We start from the raw sequence: 21,626 nt of genomic DNA, 5'->3' as shown, positions 1-21,626 counted from the left end.
AAGAATGCAAGTTAATTAATTCATATTCTGGCCTTTTTGTATTTCATGTACATTTCACACTGTACATTTCATTATATCTTATTATATATCTTTCAATTTTTCAAATTTTATTTCATTTATTTTGCAAAGATAGTATAGTTTCTTATGTTTCTCATGTTTATTTCAATTATTTCAAGTTCTATTTCATAAATCCACTTAAGATTACTATTTATTATTTTTATAAAAATAGTTTTGAATTAACATGCATGAAAGCGGGGATGTCGGGGCACACTTTACTCAAGTATCATGTAATTTTTATTACATAATTTGGCTATTCACTCAAAATTTTTACAGAATCTATTGTCTTAATGAAAACACTACATTCAAAATGAGTTCTTTGGTACTCTAATTTGGCTTTAACGACTCAAGTTTTCTAAAAATCCCAATTTGGGCCTTAACTAAATTTCCCAGTTTGGCATCTTCATTCTCACTTGAGTAAAAGACGAAACACCTTCGCATTTATTAATTATTGTTCATTGAACAAGAGTTGGTTTGTTTCCCTTAAAAATTCAAATAATTTCCAATCAATGACAATAATTACTTGGTTTATTAATTTTCTTTTTCAAAGTTTGAATTTTTGTTATTCATGATTTAAATTCAAATACCTTACAAAATCTTTTTCATGATTTAAATTCAAGTCCTCTTAAAAAAAATTTTCGTGATTTACATTCCAGTTCCTTTTGAAAAACAATTTTCGGAATTCACTTTTATACTTCTGGGTTATCTCTTTTTGATACATTCTACAAAATTTATATTAGGAGATAATATAATAAATATTTCTTTAGTAAATAAATTAATATATATATATATTTTTTTGCATTCTTATTTTTCTTTTGGAATGTAGAGTTCACCTTCTGATGAAAATGAGAGTTCCATTTCTTCAGAAATATAACGTTTTTCCATCAGTAGGGAATACAAAAATTCACTAAGTGATGAAATTTTATGGACTGAAATTTGTGCACAGTGCAAAATTTATATAATTCTCAGATTTTTTAAAGCAGAAACAAATACTGTGCACATAGAACGTGAAACAGCATATACAGTGCCAAAATCATGCAATTTTCTTCCCCCTTTTTTAAGTGAAAATAGATCACTATGTACATGGGTATAACAACAAAGCAAACAAAAATTGCATAAGCATTTCTTGGAACAGGGTAAGTATTTTTTATGGATATTTCTTTTTTAAAATTTTATTAAATCATTTTTCTTTTACAGAATTCTTAGGTGCACTGTAATTTTTAAAATAGCTATTGCCTTTCGCACATTAGCTTACCGAAAAATTAATCGCCAATGAGCTGGCAATTTTTTAGGGGAGGGTGCAGATAATCAGAGAATAATGTAATTTATTTCTAAACTTCTTAATTTCTTTTGACATCATTTGCATCAAAAGTATTTTAGAACCACAGAATATAAAAATTACAATACAAAATAAATAGCTACGCTATTTACAAAAGATAAAATTCTTACATAAATATCAGTTTCATATAATTAATAACTAACATTTTACAATCTAAGCTACAAATAAAAACAGGTAATGATACTGAAAAAGAGCAAAATACCAAACATTAATAGCACTTTACCTATACCATACAAAACATAACAAAAAACAAATACTCAGACAATGATTAAAGTTGCTTTCAAACTTACGTTTAAAAAATGCCTCCACATCAATACCATCTGCACATTTTTCATATGCAATGACACCACCCACTTTTGCTTTCTACAAAGGCAGAAATATACAGGTAAATGACGATAAACAGCAGATTACAAATAAATAAATAAAATAAGAAGCTTTAATAAAATATATAATCTACATACCGTGTTCTTAGAATATATACGAGACATGCTTTCTTTTAACCTTCTCAATGCCGAACATTCTATAGATGAGGAATGAAATCCTGCACACTAAAAATATACAGCATATGGTATAAAACAATGTAGATGATGCAATTTAGTGTTGGTACTTACGTATTAACGCAATCAGGCCAAAATTTGCATAAATCGCCAAATGTGGCGACCCTACTTACGGTAACCCTACGTGTTTAGACGAAAGTTTATTTGTAAAAAGTAAAAATAACACTGGGCATGTACTACCACAGCAATGGGTTTTTGGCGGAATTTGCCGAGAAAAGAAAGATACTTTTTTGGTTACTGTACCAAACAGAAGCGCCGTTACCCTCATGGAAAAAATTTGCGAAAATATCAAGGAAGGAAGCATCATTTATTCGGATTGCTGGAAAGGATACAATACAAGTGAGTTCGAAAATGCTGGATTTCTGCATGGAACTGTTAATCACAAATATAACTTTGTGGATCCCAACACGGGCGTTCACACACAACATGTAGAGCACATGTGGGGCTCAGCCAAATGGCACAACAAAAAGCAGAGAGGAACAGCCCGTCATCATCTTGACTCATACCTTATCGAATTTATATGGTGCCAAGCTCAAGCTGTTAATGGCGAACACGGTTTTCAATCAGTGCTAAAAGCAATAGCCAAAAGATTTCCACTGAAAAAATAATTCTGCAACTTATTCAAATTCGAAACCGGAAGGGTTTAATTGCTATTTTATATTTTAAAACAAAATAATATAAAAAACTGTATTAAAAATTATCTGTAATTAATAAATGTACATTTTCTTTCTATTCATACTTTTTTACTCAAACTTACAAATCGCGCCAACCTGGTTGCGATAATACGTAAGTACCTTAGTTTTCTTTATTCAACAAGAAGTAACTGTATAATTTTCAAAAAACTCCAAAGCCATGAAGAAATTAAAAAGACTTACAGCACTACATACAGCAACTTTATAACATAATACACTGTACCCTCATTCTTGATAAAAATAATTCTAACAAACTTAGATTTTCTTCTACTGTTCACACTCTTGCATCACACTCTGGCATTCACTTCAAACAAATACAGTAAAAATATATTTACGGGTACCCCTTGGTAAAAATTGGCAATTTTTGGCGGTACATGGATACCAAGTTTGTGCAATTCTTTCAGTTGTTATTTTGGCTTTGTGTACAAGACAAAGAATTGCACAAGCCAAAATAACAAGTCAAAGAATTGCACAAACTCGGTATCCATGTACACATTGACCTATTTTCACTTAAAAAAAAAATCAGAGAATTGCACAAAGTAGACATTGCGCACTCCCTTTGTCCATGTACATATTGAACTATATTCACTTAAAAAAGTCAAAGGAGCAGCCAACAAAAAAATATATAATCTCAATAAACTATATTTTAAATCAAACAATGAAATAACATAAAAAAGGAAATTCATTTTTGCATTACACAAAGGAAATATCCACTTATCTTATTTATGAATTAACATGTCTTCAGTCAAACAAAATTCCTTAATAGCATCCAAAAACTTCCTAAAATTATCTGAACTATAATCTGTATACTTGCGTCGGCGCATAAATCCACAAAATGAGAGTCAAAAATATCCTCCGTAGCGAGGTTCGACCATACGCATTTCCGATGTTCGACCATACACATTTCCTTCCTAGAAACAAGACACCTAATAATGGCTACTAAGTAAACCTTCATTTACACAGCAGTCAAGTAATGCTCTTTTCCCCTTTCTTTCAAAATCGTACAGAAATTTCAAATTAATCTTACCACATTCAGCCATTTTACCATCTAAACCACAAAACAAGCAATATACTTCCTAACCAACACACACACCACAAGCCCTTACGAATTTACCACAATTATGTCATAATAGGGTTTCCATAACATCCAACTACTCAGGCTACCATAAATGAAACAACTTCGTGATAATACAAGGGGTATCCTTCTCTCTACTCTAACCAGAAATAGTTTAATATTTTGGTCAAGATGTCTAGAATTTCAAAATGAAATATAAAGAGATAAAAGTTTTGATATTTTATCTAGTGGTAAAAATTACCAAAATCGATGATCTTTTGTTTAGAGATGACATAACAATCAGCATCACAAACAATTTTGAAAATAAAACAACTAATTCATTTTTTCATAAACTTTCGGGAAAAAAGTGTGAGATTTTTAATGATTTATCACTTACATCTCGCTAACGGAAAAGTACTCACTTTCTTCTTTGTGATATTCACAGACTTGTATATAAACCAAACCCCAAACTTTAAAAAAATTCCAAAAATTCTCGGGTTATACATGGAAATATATACTAACTGACAATTACTGATTGCTATTTACTTATTTAGATAATTAAGAGATGCAAATTACATAGGCAGAACATGTTAAAGCTTGAATAAATATCAGCTCAGTCTTAGATTATATGACAAATTCATTAAAACTCGTGCTTCATTCATTCAAAAACTATTTTGCCAATTCAAAATCTCTAACAGCATGGCCATTTGATATATTTTACAGTGCAATTTTGCTGAATCCTAGAGTTTTTCAGTGCATTAAGTATTTACACCAGTATAATTACTCCCATAACTTTAAAAATACAGTCAAAAGTCGTTAATCCGGATTCTAGATTATCGATTTTTCCGGATTATAGATCATCAGTTTAAATTTCGTAAGATGGCATGCAGAAATTCTAAAATTAAAAATATGAAACCGTAATTTATGAAATAAAGAACAATTATGATCTAAAGGGTATCAAAATTTACAAAAAAAAAATTGCTTAATATTTATTTGTTTACTTTATTAAACATTTCTTTCAATGTAAGTTGTTTAAGTTGCTTCGTTTTGTGTGATAATACTTTCTCTTTAATTCTATAAACAGACATAATTTCTTGTTCAGTTACAAAGTTCTGCTGTTCAAGTCCCGTAATTGCTGTGCCGAGAATACCGACTAACTTATCAATCGAAATTTTTTCGTTTTCACTAACCTCTCTGTCACCTTCTTCATGTCTTTATCCATTTTTTGCAGCAATTCCATTTTGTGTTTGATGGACATCGAAACATACTTTCGTTTTGTAGATCCTTTGGGATCTCCAGCATCGGAAATTATATTTGACATAATCGAAAGTTCAAGTTTACTTTTATAAAATTGCTCTTACAGTCTGAAAAAAGTAATAAGCCGGATCCAGTTCGAAGATTAAGGAACAACGCAATCATCAACATTAACTGAAATAGATAATTAGATAATTTTAGCTTATAACGTCCGTTATACATTAAATGTGCACGTGAAAACTTATTCTGCACTTGCGCACACGCATATGCGCAGTCGTAAAAGTCTTATGCGCACACGTAAACGCCTATGCGCATGTGTGAACGCGCCGCATGCGCAGAAAGTTTTTAGCTTTGAAGTCCGGATTATAGGTGTCCGAATTAACGACTTTTGACTGTACTCCCTTGCCAGCTATTCTGTATAAGGTAGATCCCGAATTTTGATAATTTTTTTTTAAATACACAGACACAAAAGTAAATAATAAATAGTGATTAATTACAAAATTTAAAATTTAAACTGATTCTTTACAAAATTTAAACTGACTTATTGAGAATAAGGGCCACCTAACAGTAAAATTAAAATCTTATGAATGAGCTGTGATGTCATGTTTATCATTTACTAATGTTAAATCCCATTGCTTGGTGACAGTTCTTGTTTGTCAGAAAAAGTCAACACAAAAATATTTAACATACGTAAAATTTATCATGCTATTAGAAACTGCTATTGCTAGTTAATATAGTTTTCAGTAACAGTTAAAAATTACATTACATACCATCTGCAAACATAAATTGTTGCATTTTGTACTTTTAAAACACTTCAAGTAAACTGAAGACAATTTATACAATGGATGTCTTATTTTACTTATTCCATGGACAGGTAAAATTAAGGATAATTGCATTGGCCTAGATCTTCTTATCAACTGTAGCTGATTCATATCTATTGAGGGTAAAAAAATTCCATTATGAAAAAGATTATCCTTAACATTAAAAAAAAAAATCAGAACACTAACAATATAGCAATTTGTTTTAAATTTCAAAATAGATTTTTAAAAGCATTCCATTTTACTTAAAAATAATCCTTCGCCCATTTTCTTTATACAGTAATATCCAAATTCATACAAACTCAAAGTTATATGATTTCTTATTGTAATTAATTCATATTTGAAATTGTAAGCAATTCAAACAATACTAAGAAAACATAACATTTACGTTGCTTCTACATTACAACTAGCTTTAAAGAAATAGTGTTAAGCAAAGCAATAAATTCTGCTAATGCTCTAAAATTCCATACCCCCACTTCAAAAACTGTACTTATTTAATATTTTGTTTGCAGACAATATAGTTGTTCTATATTTATATGCACAATATAGTAAATACATGTTTATATGCACAATGTAGTGAATATTTTATTTTTTTTTGTACCAAAAAAGTTGTACCAACACAATTTGATATTCTTTATTCATCCCATTCTCCTGCTAGATGAGCTGACTCATCAGATGAATATGTTAAATTTTATCAAACCATCAGTATGAAAGTAAATCCGTTTTATGTAGTACATTTGTTTCACCATTATTTTGTACTGATATGCAAGAAAACTAAATTATTACATACATTTCTTTGGAACTAGTGTTTTTTAAGCTTTTCATTCAATGTAACTAAAATTCATAGACATTCATAATCAAAGTTAAACCCATGATTTATGTAATTTTTGTCACTCCCATCCATTTGCATAACTTCTGGGTACTGTATTTTTGCTCTAAAATTTGGTAGGGTCTCATAAATGGCATATCTCGATAAACAAAATTCTAGAACAAGAGGAAGAAGGTTAATTATCATCCTATATAAAATAATTACAATGTTCCAATACAGTACAAAGTCCGAGATCCAGACATCTAATATCCGGAATCATCTAAAATCTAGACCTCAAAGCCACCACAATTTTTTTTTTAGGAATCTTTTTTAATGCTCTATGCATGCGCATTTGATTTTTTTTCCCTGTTTGAAAGCATGTGGAGGATCCCGATTTTTAATTTCACTTCGGTACTGAATTAAATACACTGGTGTGCAAAAATTAAGGACGAGATGGTTTTTTTCAATATAACTTTGTACAAAAGCTTTCCAAATCAACACATTTAATACCGTAAGATCCCCAATACGTAAGGACATGAGTAATGTAAGCAACACTTACTAAAAGAGAAATCAGAGGGATAAAAAGAAGCTTTATTGAAAAAGTAGCATGGAGCGCAATGCGACTGAAGGCCGAAACATCCCTGTGATGGGTGTCCAGCAAGAAACATCCGGTCTTTAATAGGGGATATGATCTCCCCTGACTGCTAGGCAGGTTTCACAGCATCTGCCCATGCTGAGAATGAGGGTGTCAATGAGTTGTTGAGGCATTGCTGCCCATTCGTCTTGCAGCGCCAATCGAAGCTCCGGAATCGTTACTGGTGGTAAGGTACGAGCTGCCAATCGTCTGCCTAGAAAATCCCATACAAGCTCCATGGGATTGAGATCCGGAGATCGTGCCGGCCAATCCATACGTTCAATATCCTCACTCTCTAAGAGCTGTTCGGCAGCTACTGTGCGATGAAATGGTGCATTGTCGTCCATGAAAAGGAACTGCGGACCCATAGTGCCTCTAAAAAGACGCACATATGGAAGAAGAATCTCATTACAATAACGGGTCCGTTGACTGAACCTGCGTCAAGGATGCGAAGGTCTGCATGACTACCAAGCATGATGCCTCCCCAAACGAGAACACCGCCACCTCCATACCTGTGCCTTTCAATGATGTTCGAGGGATGATTGCGGCTTCCTCGCTCTCTCCAGATGAGTATGCGATGAGAATCGCTACTCAGACTAAATCTGCTCTCATCTGTAAAGAGTACTCGTCCCCATTCATTGTCTCTCCAATTCCGGTGTTAAATAAATTTGTGTAATAAATTTGTGTGATCAATAATTTGGTTCCGTAGCTGTGTACCTGCTTTTCCAATTAATGGATTTTGTAAAGAAATGTGGAGAAGCGGTAATAAATAAAGATTATATGACAGAAGTTTCTCATTGCAATGGCAATGTTCCAATCATAAATCAATTAACAGACAGCGACATCTGTAGTAGGGTTCTAGATCCAGAAAATACCGTTACCAATAGTGAAGACAAGATGTTAGAAGTGACAAGACGTTATTGAAAATAAAAAAATTTCAATTGATAAGTTAGTTGGAATTCTCAACCCAGCAACTACAGAACTTGAACAGTGGATCTTTGTAACTGAACAAGAAATATGTCTGTCTACAGAATTGAAGAGAAAGTGTAAGCACAAAAAATGAAGCAACTTAAACAATTTACATTCAAAGAAATGTTTAATAAAGTAAACAGATAAAAGCTTTCTTTTGTAAATTTTGATACCCTTTAGATCATAGATGCTTCATTATTTCATAAATCATTATTTCATATTTTTAATTTTATAATTTTTTGCATGCCATCTCACTAGATTTAACCTGATGATCTGATATCCGGAAAAATCCGAAATCACCAAAGTCCCGACGAGTCCGGATCTCGGACTTTGTACTGTATTAAATTAACCATGTAAGTAATTATCATATAAATTGCATAACTACCATTAATAAGTCACATCAAACTGAGAAATCTGATGTGACTGATTAGTCACATCAAATTTGTTGTCCACTACAATCCAAAGTAGTGGATGCAGGCTAAATTTTAGTTTTCCACTACAATTGTCTTTGGTATGCCTAACAAACATGTACAGTCAAAAGTCGTTAATTCGGACACCCATAATCCGGACCTCAAAGCTAAAAACTTTCTGCGAATGCACTTTCTGCGCGTTGGCACATGCGCACAGACGTTTTACGCGTGTGCGTAAGACCTTGACTACTGCGCATATGCGTATGCGCAAGTGCAGAATACGTTTTCGCCTGCGTGTTTAATGTATAAAGGACGGTGTAAGCTAAAATTATCTAATTATCTATTTCAGTTAATGTTGATGATTGCTTTGTTCCTTAATCTTCGAATTGGATCCCGCTTATTATTTTTTGCAGACTGTAAGAGCAATTTTATAAAAGTAAACTTGAACTTTCGATTATGTCAAATAGAATTTCCGATGCTGGAACTTCCAAAGGATCTACAAAACGAAAGTATGTTTCGATGTCCAACAAACAAAAAGTGGAATTGCTTCAAAAAATGGATAAAGACACGAAGAATGTGACAGAGAGGTTAGTGAAAACGAAAAAATTTCGATTGACAGGTTAGTCGGTATTCTCGGCACAGCAATTAACGGGACTTGAACAGCGGAACTTTGTAACTGAACAAGAAATTATGTCTTGTTATAGAATTAAAGAGAAAGTATGATCACATAAAACGAAGCAACTTAAACAACTTACATTGAAAGAAATGTTTAATAAATTAAACAAATAAATATTAAGCTTTTTTTTTTTTTTTTTTTTTTTTTTTTGTAAATTTTGATACCCTTTAGATCATAATTGTTCTTTATTTCATAAATTACGGTTTCATATTTTTAATTTTAGAATTTCTGCATGCCATATTACGAGATTTAAACTGATGATCTATAATCCGGAAAAATCGATAATCCGGAATCGCCGAAGTCTCGACGAGTCCGGATTAACAACTTTTGACTGTAATAACATATCACTGAGTTTTCAACAAACCTGTTCTTCAGCCGCAACTAATGGTAATGTTATTTGAAGGGCAATATCAAAAAAAAGGGGAAATTTTTTTTTTTTTTTTTTTTCAAAATTACTCTGAGTATTACAGAATTTCATAAAATTCATTCTAAATTATAAAAAGGATCTGGTATTTGAGGAAAGTTTATGTTCCAATAAATACATTATTTACTACAAAAAATAACTTCCATCGGGGCTTAATTTTTAAAATTAGCAGTGCCGGAGCCCTATGGAAGACTGTCAGGAAAGAAGAAAAATAAAGAAATAAATAAAATGGTTAGTAACATAATCAACAATTAAACAGTTAAATAATTAAACAATTACCGTATTTGATGGCATATAAGATGCACTTTTTTACCTAAATTTGGTCTCAAAAAAGTTACCTGCGTCTTATACGTGAAGGACACAGTCTTACACGTGAAGGTAATTGCATTCAATAATTGTTTATTTGGCTTTTACGAAACGTGGGAACTAAAAGAAACCACGCTATTGAAACTCTTTTTCCTTGTGTGTGGCCGTCAAAATAAGGGTGCGTCTTATATGCCGTCAAATACGGTAATATTAAAATTTAATAAAATGTAAAGAGATAAATAAAAATATAATAAGTTCTTAAAGAAATGATAACTAATTAAATATTAAAATAAAGTATTGGACTTAAACATTTTATTAACCATTTTATTTATTATTTAAGGTTTCGGTTGGAATTATAATTTCACACAAAAAATAAGAAATAGCTGAACCACTCTTCGGTTTAATTTAAGCTCTGAATATAATTTACAGACCATTCATTTTCCAGCACATGAATAAAAAATGCTAAACTGGTTAAAGTCTCACTAATGAAGATATAGAGAAGGCTACACACAGTAAGGGAATATGGAGAAAATTTTAAAGGATGACATGTAGGTACGCAAACAAAAAGTGAAGAATTCAACATTTTCTGACCACTGTCTCCTCTCAATAAAATTCCAGCTGTCAAGCAGAATATGATAAGGAACAAATTTTCACCAAAACCGAGGGTTAGCTGTAAAAAAGTAAGAAGTGGCAATTTTAACCTGCCTTTGGTTACATCATTCCAAAAAGTCTGCAGTGCTCTTTTCCGTGGAAAGATACTAACACTGGTATGAAAAATTACCCACTCTTATAAATTCATTATATTTTCTGGTGAATAAACCTTCGACACGTGGGTGGGGTCTTCTCTTGCCTTAAAAAGTCTTGACTTCCATCAAGGATTTGTTTCCCAAGGAAAGAGAGGTATGCATTCAGAAGTTAGAATCGATTTTTAATATAATTTTTTTATTCAAAATAAAGTTTTTGATATCAGATAACTGCTGAAATTGTTGCTCAGTTACATTAAAGAAGTCCCGAAGCCTTCCTATTTAGGACTCTGGTTAGAATTATGATTTATTCCTCAAACTAAGAAGTACTGAAGCAGGCTTCGGCACAGTTTAAGCTCTTACTTCCATCATACATTTTCTCAAGGTGCAATATAAGTATTTTAACCCGTTCAGTACGGGTGTGTCATATATGCATCATTAGCAAACATTACCTCCCGGCCTGGTGTGTCGTATTTAATCGCCATTTAATTCAATCTATGGCCGGGCGTACAACATTTGACTTTTTAGATAGAACATTTAATTAGTATTTTTTATTGCTGCTAGATGTAGCTGTATGTCTGTTATGGTGAAATATATTGAAAGTTAAGTATGTTTACCTTCATTCCTACGCAATGATTTTTATTTTTGGCATTTTGTTTCGGAACGAGAGTGAGATTCGTGGGTGGGTGTTGAGCAATGTAATCTCTCTTTAACTGCATCATTTGATATAACCAAATGCACGTGTTCTCATTGTATTGAGGTACTTTTTATTTTTATTTTTGTGATATGGTGGGATAGGTGATCTATCATTAGACATTTTTTTTATTATTCTATTATTCTTAGATTTTTCCTTTTTTTTATTACTCTTAGATTTTTCTGGCATTGAGATGAATATTTTGTATCATCAGCGAAACGCATTTTTTTTAATAGCAGACGAAAGCAGTATCTGAACGTAGAACATACACAAAAGCTAATTCGTTAGTGCTGAGTAATGTAATGGCTCTTACTGTGTCATTTTATATTAACAAATGAACATGTTCTCAATGGTCTGGAAAACTTTTTAATTTAATTTATTAATTATTTTTATTTTATTTTTTAGACCGTTATAGTGTAGATGTTCTATCATTAGATACTTTTTGATTACTCTTTGAGTTTTGTGGCATTGAGACAAATATTTTGTATCGCTTAGCAAAAGTTTTTTTTTTTTTTTTTTTTTTTTTTAATGGCGAAACAAAAGCACTATCTGACTGTAGAACAACATACACAAATGCTAAATGAGTCAAATTTGCTGAGTAAAATGGCAGCAGATATTCTATTCCTGTGACATATGCAACGTTGGACTTCGCGTCCACCCATGTTGCAAAGAATATCATACACTGTCTCTTTTTTGAAAAATTGCTTCCTTTTCGTTGCTTGCACGTTGAATTTTTATGAAAGACAGTTTTAATATTTTTTAATTTTAATTATGTGTTGTTTTAAATAAAATCTGCAATTCTTTGGATATTTTTCCATATATATTTATATGTGAGATAAGGAGAAAATTATATTATTCTAGAATGAGTATTTTATAAAAATTTTAAGGAAAATATAATAATAAAGCTTTAAAATTAATTCTGAAAACTACCTGAATGTTCTTCTCATAATGTACCAAAAACTGGAACAATTGGATGAAAAATTTAATTTATGCAAATGTTTTCCAAAGTTAGGCTTAGCAGTGCGAATTGCCTGTCCCCACAAGACGATGCATCCGGTTAACGCGCCGTCCCAAGACAACGCTTCGGTAACAGAGATGCCTGTTGTGAACGGGTTAAGACTAGAAAAACATGAACTCGCAGTTAAAGATATTTCCTTAAACTCGCAGTTAAAGATATAAAACCTTTTCCTGAACACTAAAAGAAGTATTAAAAATGGTACTAAAAATGTATTTGAACCCCTAAAATGTAAAAAGTTTGTGCTTTGGCTATTATGGAAAAGTGATCCATTAGTATTAGCACCACTGAATAATATTAATTTGATAAAATATATGGTTTTGAACTATGGTAAGTATATGAACTATATAGTAAATATACAGTTTAAACCGTGATTTCATTTGATTGAACAATCCCCAACCATCAAACTGCATCACATTCTACTACTCAATGAAACTGCAATACCATAAAAGAAAATTTAGATTTACTGGAAACTTGCAGGACTGATAGTTTATTTTAGCAGATGCAAATGGTAACAATCTCAGTATAAATGCAAATATGATGCATGAGTAACACTGGCAGGAGCTCGACTCATTGGGCATAAAAGATATCTACAAATAATCTACTAAGTGAACTCAACTAATGTAGTGTTGCTAATATATAAACTCGCCTCATCATAAAAAGAGGAAAAAATTATGATCATTTGACAGAGTTGGGAGAATTACTTAACTAACAGAATGCAGTTTGGACTTTTGCAATATTTCTAGAAGCATTAAGTAAAGCACTAGTTTATCTAGAATTGATGACAATTCCACATTTCATCAAAACAAATCTGGAGCTTGAATATTCATGTTGAAATGGGATTATAGTCATACCACACGAACAACCCCTTTGATTGCATTATAACGAAGAACAAGACATGTCATTTCTATAATACAGTACAAAGTCTTTAATGCGGACGTCCATAATCAGGAATGATCAATAATCCTGACCTCAAAGCTACAAACTTTCTGGACATGCGTAGCGTTTATGCATGCACATAATTAATGCATTTAATGTATAACGGATGGTATAAGCTAGGCTAAAATTATCTATTTCATTTAATGTTGCAGATTGTGTTGTTCCTTAAACTTCTAATTGCATCCGGCTTATTATTTTTTGCAGACTGTTAGAGCAATTTTATAAAAAGTAAGCTTGAACTTTCGATTATGTCAAAAAGAGTTTCCGATTCTGGAGCTGCCAAAGGATCAACAAAGCGAAAGCATGTTTCGATGTCCATCAAACAAAAAGTAGAAATGTTGCAAAAAATAGATAAAGGCATGAAGAAAGTGACAGAGAGGTTAGTGAAAACGAAAAAATTTTGATTCACAAGGTAGTCAGTATTCTCGGCACAGCAATTACAAGATTTGAACAGGGGAACTTTGTAACTGAACAAGAAAATGATGTCTGTTTATAGAATTAAAGAGAAAGTATTAGCACATGAAAACGAAGCAACTTGCATTGAAAGAAATGTTTCATAAAGTAAACAAATAAATATTAAGCTTTTCTTTTTTTGTAAATTTTGATACCCTTTAGATCATAATTGCTGTTTATTTCATAAATTACAGTTTCATATTTTTAATTTTATAATTTTTGCATGCCATCTTACCAGATTTAAATTGATGATCTATAATCCGGAATCGCCGAAGTCCCGATGAGTCTGGATTAAAGACTTTGTACTGTATCAATAAACAGCAAATCTCCTAGCATTATGAATATCATTCAGAAATTGGTCTACATGTTTTATATGTTAAATGCTGCTATGGTGGACTAAGGACCAAGGAAGGGTTCAATTACGAGGCACATAGGCAATTAGCCTTTATCACATCGTCATTTAGGATTAAAATTTACATCAAAAGACTGGTTCTGTAAAGAGGTAAATTTAATGTCGAACTGCAAATACAGTACAAAGTCCGAGATTCAGACTCGTCGGGACTTCCGTGATTCCAGATATTAGATCAGCAGTTTAAATGTAATAGTAAGATGGCATGTAGAAATTATAAAATTAAAAATATGAAATTGCAATTTATGAAATAATGAAGCATTTACGTTCTAAAGGGTATCAAAATTTACCAAAAAAAAAAAAAAAGTCTTACTATTCAGTTGTTTACTTTATTAAACATTTCTTTCAATGCACGTTGTTTAAACTGCTTTGTTTATTGTGCTAATGCTTTATATTTAATTCTGTAAAAAGACATAATTTCTTGTTCAGTTACATTGTTGAAATCCTGTAATTGCTGTGTCTAGAATTCCGACTAACTTGTCAATTGAAATTTTTTCATTTTCAGTAACCCCTTTGTCACTTTCTTCACTATCGGTAGTGATATTATCTCGATCTGGAACCATACTACAGATTTCGCCATTTATTAATTGACTGATGATTGAGAAGCATTGCCATTGTAATGAAAGCCTTCTTTTATATCATCTTCATTTATTACCACTTCTCCGCATTTCTTTACAGAATCCGTTAATTGGAAAATTTCACCTTTGATTTACGATATCCGAAAACCTTTAAAATTTGCAGCTATCATCATAAAATTTAGCTATATTTGGCTATGTATGATGAGATTGGCGACTAAAGGCAAGTTGTTCCGTTAAATTTTATCTTGCTTCTATTGCACACCGAGACAATTAAGCCTGAATTGTATTTGTTTAATTATTTATTATATTTATGTCTATTTCTTACACATGCTTATTTGAGTCCTGAATAAATAAATTCCCACATATACTTAGGGCTTATTGAGAGGCGGCACTGGATCTTTTACTGGCTAATGCTGTCTCTGTAGGTCATAAATTCTGCTACCAAGTGCATCCCTTTGTCTTTCCTTAATTCTGCCGCCCGGTGGGACCATACAAGCTGATAGCTGATGTGTCACTTCAAATTTTATGACATATTATCTTCAACATACACTTCAAGAACTTACTAATAAAACACACTGCAAAAATAAACAATCAATTAAACAACTCTAAAACAATTCTAACATTACACATGTACACAAACAGCATCAAATTCACCTGGAATGAAGTGAAATAGGACAGTAAATATGGTACCCCAAAACATATTTTTTTTTTTAATCTTAGATCATCTTTTTGGTACAAGCTATCACTAAAAATGAATGATGACTTGTGTCTTACTAATGATTACTTTAAGGACGCTCATGACAGTAAAAATAAAGTGCACTAATGCAGTTTTGCTTGAAGGCAGAATTTTTCATGAGCAAAAGGTGCAGTAAATAATGCCAAAGGTTTCTGAATAATTTCAAACTTGCTTCTAATGATTTACCCTTCCTGGTGCTCACCCATAGAAATGTTGCACAATTGATTTTGAAGTTCGTTTGGAGAAACTGCAGAATCGCCCACTGCTTGGCACGTTTTTGAGAATTGCTTATACTCGGTATCCATGTACACATCAACCTATTTTCACTTAAAAAAAAATCCCAGAATTGCACAAAAATGGCATTATGCCCACCCTTGACTTTATCCATGTACACATTGACCTATTTTCACTTAAAAAGTCAAAGTAAATTGACAGAAATACAATTCTTCTTACTATTGTAAAAAGTGCCAAACAAAGTGGGCGATTCTGCATTTTAGCCCTATTACATATACCTTACATTTAAATAATATACTCTAATGTTAACCCAGATGGCTTATAATTTTAGTCCTTTGTATAAAAATTAACTAGAAAAGCTTGCACACTGCATGCCATTCTCCATGCACCTGGAAAGCTATCACACAGCACAGCCCATGAAAATATTATATGGTGTATGTCAATAAAATGAATTAAACTATATCAGCAACTTCGCTTTAACGTTCTACAAAATTGCTAGAACTTCTCTCTCCCCCTCCCCCTCCCCCACCCTCCAAAAAAAAGAGGCAGAAAGAAGGGCATGGCTATTCTTACAACAACCCCCCCCCCCAATCACATGGAAGATATTGGTTTACGTGAAAAAATTACAGTGAATATGCGAATATGGTACATCGGTTTGTAATTAAATACTCAGCGTATAAAATCAGATGAACAATTTTCCCAAAGTTCTCAGATTAGCACTCCTCCGAGTGTAGTTACATCAAGAGGAAAAATAAACTGTCACATTAATATTAAATGAAAACATACATACAAACAGGAACAAAAGATCATAATTCACCATAAGTTTCACTTTAAAATTAAACTGCCAACAAAGAAAATTATTAGTACCAAAGAAATAACAGCAGCAGTTATATAATTAATTTGGCAACTACTGACAATTTTGGTATTTTTGATATTTATAATTTGGCTGCATTTTCAACGAGTCTTTTGGCCAAAAAGTACAAAAACTAAACAAGTGTGACAAGATAAAAGTATGGATAGGTCACGAGGAATAAAGATTATAAGGAACCTTATTTGCCTACATTCTTTTTTCAGTATGGATTTATATACTTCAGAATACACAAGAGTAAAACCCTAGGCAAATGACACATTAAAAGTTTCAGATCTTAGTCAAGTCTCAATTCTTAATTTTGTATCAGCAAACATTACGTCAATAGAACTCACTACAACTTCAATGTAATAATTTGTTTTGGTGTTCGGTCTCTTACATGTTGCTTTGTGTTCTGAATTTCGATTGATTCAAAAAGAGCTGTATAGAGAAATGCGTTAAAATTTTGATGTAATCCTGGATGTTATAGTTTTCTAACAATCAGTAGTTTTTTTTTTTTTTTTTTTTGAAACTATAGTATAAGTAGTTGGCCGTCAGCTGGGTTATGATATTCCGAAAGATAGTGAAATGTAATGTTTTCAGATTTGTTATTTGTTGTATTAGGAATTTTTACATGTATATTGATCGATAATTTTAATACATTTATCGCATTGATAACATGTTCTTTCATAGTGTATTATTTTTCACATGTTTTGAGCAGGAACCAATTTGTTGTCTTTCTTATCGCCAAAATATGGGGAGGAATTTTTTATTGTTACCTAATAGGAAAAAAGATGTATACTTTCTTCAAGTATATATTCTTCTCCGAGAAAGTATCTATGAGAACTTCTGAGCATTTAAATGTTCAGCACTGTGGAGAATTCGCGAACTTAGAGACTGAAATTAATGTCATAGTATCCAAGATATCGCAGTATTATATACATTCCTGGTATAATAAAATCACTGACAGCGAAGAATTTGTGTCATATCTTAATACTAATATAAAGGAGTCGCTTTTGAATCTGTGTTATAGTATTTCAAGTATAGAGAAAAAGAGATTGTCCTATGTAATTCTAGAACTTTACCTTCATTTTTTCTCTCATTTTCTTGATACAAAGAAGAAGTCCGAGCAATTTAAACTGGAGAATTTTGAGGTATTTTTTTAATATTATTATCTATGAACTGAGTTTTATAACGTTAATTTCGAAATTTGTATCTTCATTTTGTATTAATGAATTTTAGTGTTGTTTAGTTTACATCAACAGCCTTAACATTGTATGTTTTTTTTTCGGTTCATCTTTCGATTATGGTAACTTGGTGATTTTTTGGCGACCAACTCTGCTACAGCAACCCTCTATTTTTTTTTCGCCGCAATTTTGTCTTCACGAAGTAAAGACATGTTTCTTTTCTTTTTATTTACTCAACACTTTTTCCAACAATCTACTAGCTGAATTACACTTATGCTAGAAATTTTATGTAACAAAACTGCTTAATCATGACAAATATTAACTGCAAAATTGGGAAAAAGTGAACAATCGCAAACTCCTTGCGCGTTTTTCAGAATAGCACATACACATAAACCATTTACACGTCGACTTATTTTTACTTAAAAAAACATCCCAGAATTGCACAAAAATGGCATTGCACACACTCTTCTACACTGCTATTTTCTCATAAATTACAAAAATTTGCACGAAAATGCAGGAAAATTTTCTTAATCTTTAAACTTGGTAAAAAGCACATATATGAAATTACCTGATCGCGAAAAAGTATATACCCTTTCCAAGAATGAACATTTCCACGTATAAAATAAATAAAATATCCAAAAGCTTTTACCTCTAAATTATCTGTTATATTATAAACGTCACCAACGAATTTATACGCAAACATTAAAAATAGTTACAAATACTTAGTGTCAAATATTTAAATTATTTCCATACACGTTTACTTCAACTGAAACGTATACCAAATTCCTACAAACATAAAATTCACAAAATAACTATCATTTAATTAAAATATAACTAAACCATGTACACGTCGACTTATTTTTACTTGAAAAAACCATCCCAGAATTGCACAAAAATGGCATTGCGCACACTCTTCACTATATCCATGTACACTGCTTTTTTCTCAAAAATTAGAAAAATTTCACAAAAATGCATGAAAATACTCAAACGTATTCCAAAGTACTACAGACATATAACTCACAAAATCACGATCATTAAATTAAAAAACACTACTTAAAATATAAATAAGCACATACATTAAATTAATAAAAATTAGATTACAATCCTAATTACTTTAAACTAAATCATTGCTAATAAGAATTTTCCAATAATACCATATTAATTTATTTAATCCTTACATTTAGAACAATGCATAAAAATAATATCCTCAAATGATTAAAAATACTAACTTACCTAATCTTCTTCAGAATCTTCATTACGTGGCACGCACACTTCCCTACAGTCGGCTGCAGTACTACTGCTAATTTCTAAATCCAAAATCCAGTAGTCAACTTATTATTAATTATTACGTATTAAAAATTTAGAATTCACTTTACATAGCGCCATGCAATCCGAAAATTAATCAACACTATTTCACACAACACACAATGAAGCTTAATTCAAAATAATTTTTCCAAATTTACCCCCTTTTCCGATTAAAGAACTGTAATTCGTCCATTAATGTCACATGACATATCTCATGATCTCTCATTTCCCTCACACAAAATAATGCGTAATCGGAACTGAGTGCTTCTCACGTTATTACCAAAGTCCTAGACAGTAACCTTTATCGCCTCCAAAATGTCGCCAAACTACCTGTTACCATATTGCAAAGCTCAGCCTTTTTTTCTTTTAAGTAAATTGAAGCTGTATGTAATAGTTTTATACTGTATAAAAACTGAAAAGTTACTGTCCCCCTCCACTTTAAACATGACAACAGTCGTAGTATTTTTCCTGTGTATTGAGCATCTAATGCCACAGTCTGTCTGATCCTCTTCTGATACACATCTAGGTACTAACATAAAGTGAGATCGTGCTGACATATTATGTATCTAAGCATGCTAACATAAAGCGAGATTTTATGTTCATTGTTAGAACCAGTATTGATTTCAAAAGAAATCCTATTACTACTTTTGCTTTCAAAAGCTGTTAATTTGTGTCTCTAAACTTGATGTAATAATGTTAAGATTGCTAAGAAGATATTTTGGTTGATCTTTGGATTATGGTAACTTGGCAATTTTTTGGCGCCCAACTCTGCTACAGCAACCCTTTTTTTTTTCGCCGCCATTTTGTCTTTATGTTTCTTTTCTTTTTATTTACTCAACACTTTTTCCAACAATCTGCTAGCCGAATTACGCTTATGCTAGAAATTTTATGGAACAAAACTGCTTAATCATGACAAATATTAACTGCAAAATTGGGAAAAAGTGCAGAATCGCAAACTCCTTGCCGCGCTTTCAAAATCGCACATACACAGTAACCATATACACGTCAACTTATTTTTACTTAAAAAAACATCCCAGAATTGCACAAAAATGGCATTGTACACACTCTTGACTTTATCCATCTACACTGCTATTTTCTCATAAATTACAAAAATTTGCATGAAAATGCAGGAAAATTTTCTGAATCTTTAAACTCTGTAAAAAGCACATACAGTCAAAAGTCGTTAATCCGGACTCGTCGGGACTTCAGCGATTCCGGATTATAGATCATCAGTTTAAATCTCGTAAGATGGCATGCAGAAATTTTAAAATTAAAAATATGAAACCGTAATTTGTGAAATCAAGAACAATTATGATCTAAAGGATATCAAAATTTACAAAAAAAAAGCATAATATTTATTTGTTTATTAAACATTTCTTTCAATGTAAGTTGTTTAAGTTGCTTCGTTTTATGTGATAATACTTTCTCTTTATTTCTATAAACAGACATAATTTCTTGTTCAGTTACAAAGTTCCGCTGTTCAAGTCCCGTTAATTGCTGTGCCGAGAATACTGACTAACTTGTCAATCGAAATTTTTTCGTTTTCACTAACCTCTCTGTCACATTCTTCATGTCTTTATCCATTTTTTGCAGCAATTCCACTTTTTGTTTGATGGACATCAAAACATACTTTCATTTTGTAGATCCTTTGGGAGCTCCAGAATCGGAAATGCCATTTGACATAATCGAAAGTTCAAGTTTACTTTTATAGTATTGCTCTTACAGTCTTCAAAAAATAATAAGCCGTATCCATTTAGAAAATTAAGGAACAATGCAATCATCATCATTAACTGAAATAGATAATTAGATAATTTTAGCTTATACCGTCCCTTATACATAAAACGCACACGCGAAAACGTATTCTGCACTTGCGCACACGCATATGCGCAGACGTAAAATGTCTTACGCTTATGCGCATGTGTCAACGCAGCGCATGTGCAGAAAGTTTTTAGCTTTGAGGTCCGGATTATGGGTGTCCGAATTAACGACTTTTGACTGTATATGAAATTACCTGATTGCAAAAAATTATATACCCTATCCAAGGATGAACATTTCCACGTATAAAATAAATAAAATATCCAAAAGCTTTTACCTCTAAATTATCTATTATAAACGTCACCAACGAATTCATAACAAAACATTAAAAATGGTTACAAATACTTAGTGTCAAATATTTAAATTATTTCCATACACGTTTACTTTAACTGAAGCGTATACCAAATTCCTACAAACATAAAATTCACAAAATAACTATCATTTAATTAAAATATCACTAAACCATGTACACGTTGACTTATTTTTACTTAAAAAAACCATCCCAGAATTGCACAAAAATGGCATTGCGCACACTCTTCACTATATCCATGTACACTGCTTTTTTCTCATAAATTAGAAAAATTTCACGAAAATGCATGAAAATTTTGTGAATCTTTAAATCCGGTAAAAAGAACATATATGAAATTACCTGATCACGAAAACGTATATACCG

General features: G+C 31.7%; 2 protein-coding genes across 10 annotated transcripts in view; one reads left to right on the top strand and one right to left on the bottom strand.

The window, feature by feature from the left end:
- Nucleotides 1-16,777, bottom strand: part of Uqcc1 (Ubiquinol-cytochrome c reductase complex assembly factor 1) — a 49,631-nt gene extending 32,854 nt beyond the window's left edge. For 2 of the 7 annotated variants that reach the window (XM_085808916.1, XM_085808917.1), the window contains exons 1-4: nucleotides 16,586-16,634; nucleotides 5,724-5,887; nucleotides 1,858-1,944; nucleotides 1,687-1,759 (exon numbers count right to left, since the gene is read on the bottom strand). In XM_085808916.1, coding sequence (XP_085665042.1) covers nucleotides 1,687-1,759; nucleotides 1,858-1,944; nucleotides 5,724-5,887; nucleotides 16,586-16,619 — 358 coding nt within the window. In that variant the 5' untranslated portion in view covers nucleotides 16,620-16,634. Of the gene's footprint in view, nucleotides 1-1,686; nucleotides 1,760-1,857; nucleotides 1,945-5,723; nucleotides 5,888-16,585 lie in introns of all 7 variants that reach the window. The other 5 variants (XM_035353832.2, XM_035353840.2, XM_035353836.2 and 2 more) reach the window with 5 other exon arrangements.
- Nucleotides 16,778-17,014: 237 nt separating this feature from the next.
- The window catches only part of LOC118184218 (uncharacterized), a 96,857-nt gene continuing 92,245 nt past the window's right edge, over nucleotides 17,015-21,626 (top strand). Inside the window, exon 1 of one of the 3 annotated variants that reach the window (XR_015039244.1) lies at nucleotides 17,015-17,800. Coding sequence is in view for 2 of the 3 variants with exons in the window: in XM_085810042.1 (XP_085666168.1) it covers nucleotides 17,240-17,800 (561 nt within the window). In the remaining variant the exon portion in view is untranslated. The remainder of the gene's footprint in view (nucleotides 17,801-21,626) is intronic. The other 2 variants (XM_085810042.1, XM_085810041.1) reach the window with 2 other exon arrangements.

Source organism: Stegodyphus dumicola, chromosome X2 (assembly GCF_044657685.1).
Source record: "Stegodyphus dumicola isolate Sdum_Otavi_A_Nest chromosome X2, ASM4465768v1".
Taxonomy (NCBI): domain Eukaryota; kingdom Metazoa; phylum Arthropoda; class Arachnida; order Araneae; family Eresidae; genus Stegodyphus; species Stegodyphus dumicola.
Note: the sequence above shows the minus strand (reverse complement) of the source record. Positions and strands in the feature narration are given on the sequence as shown.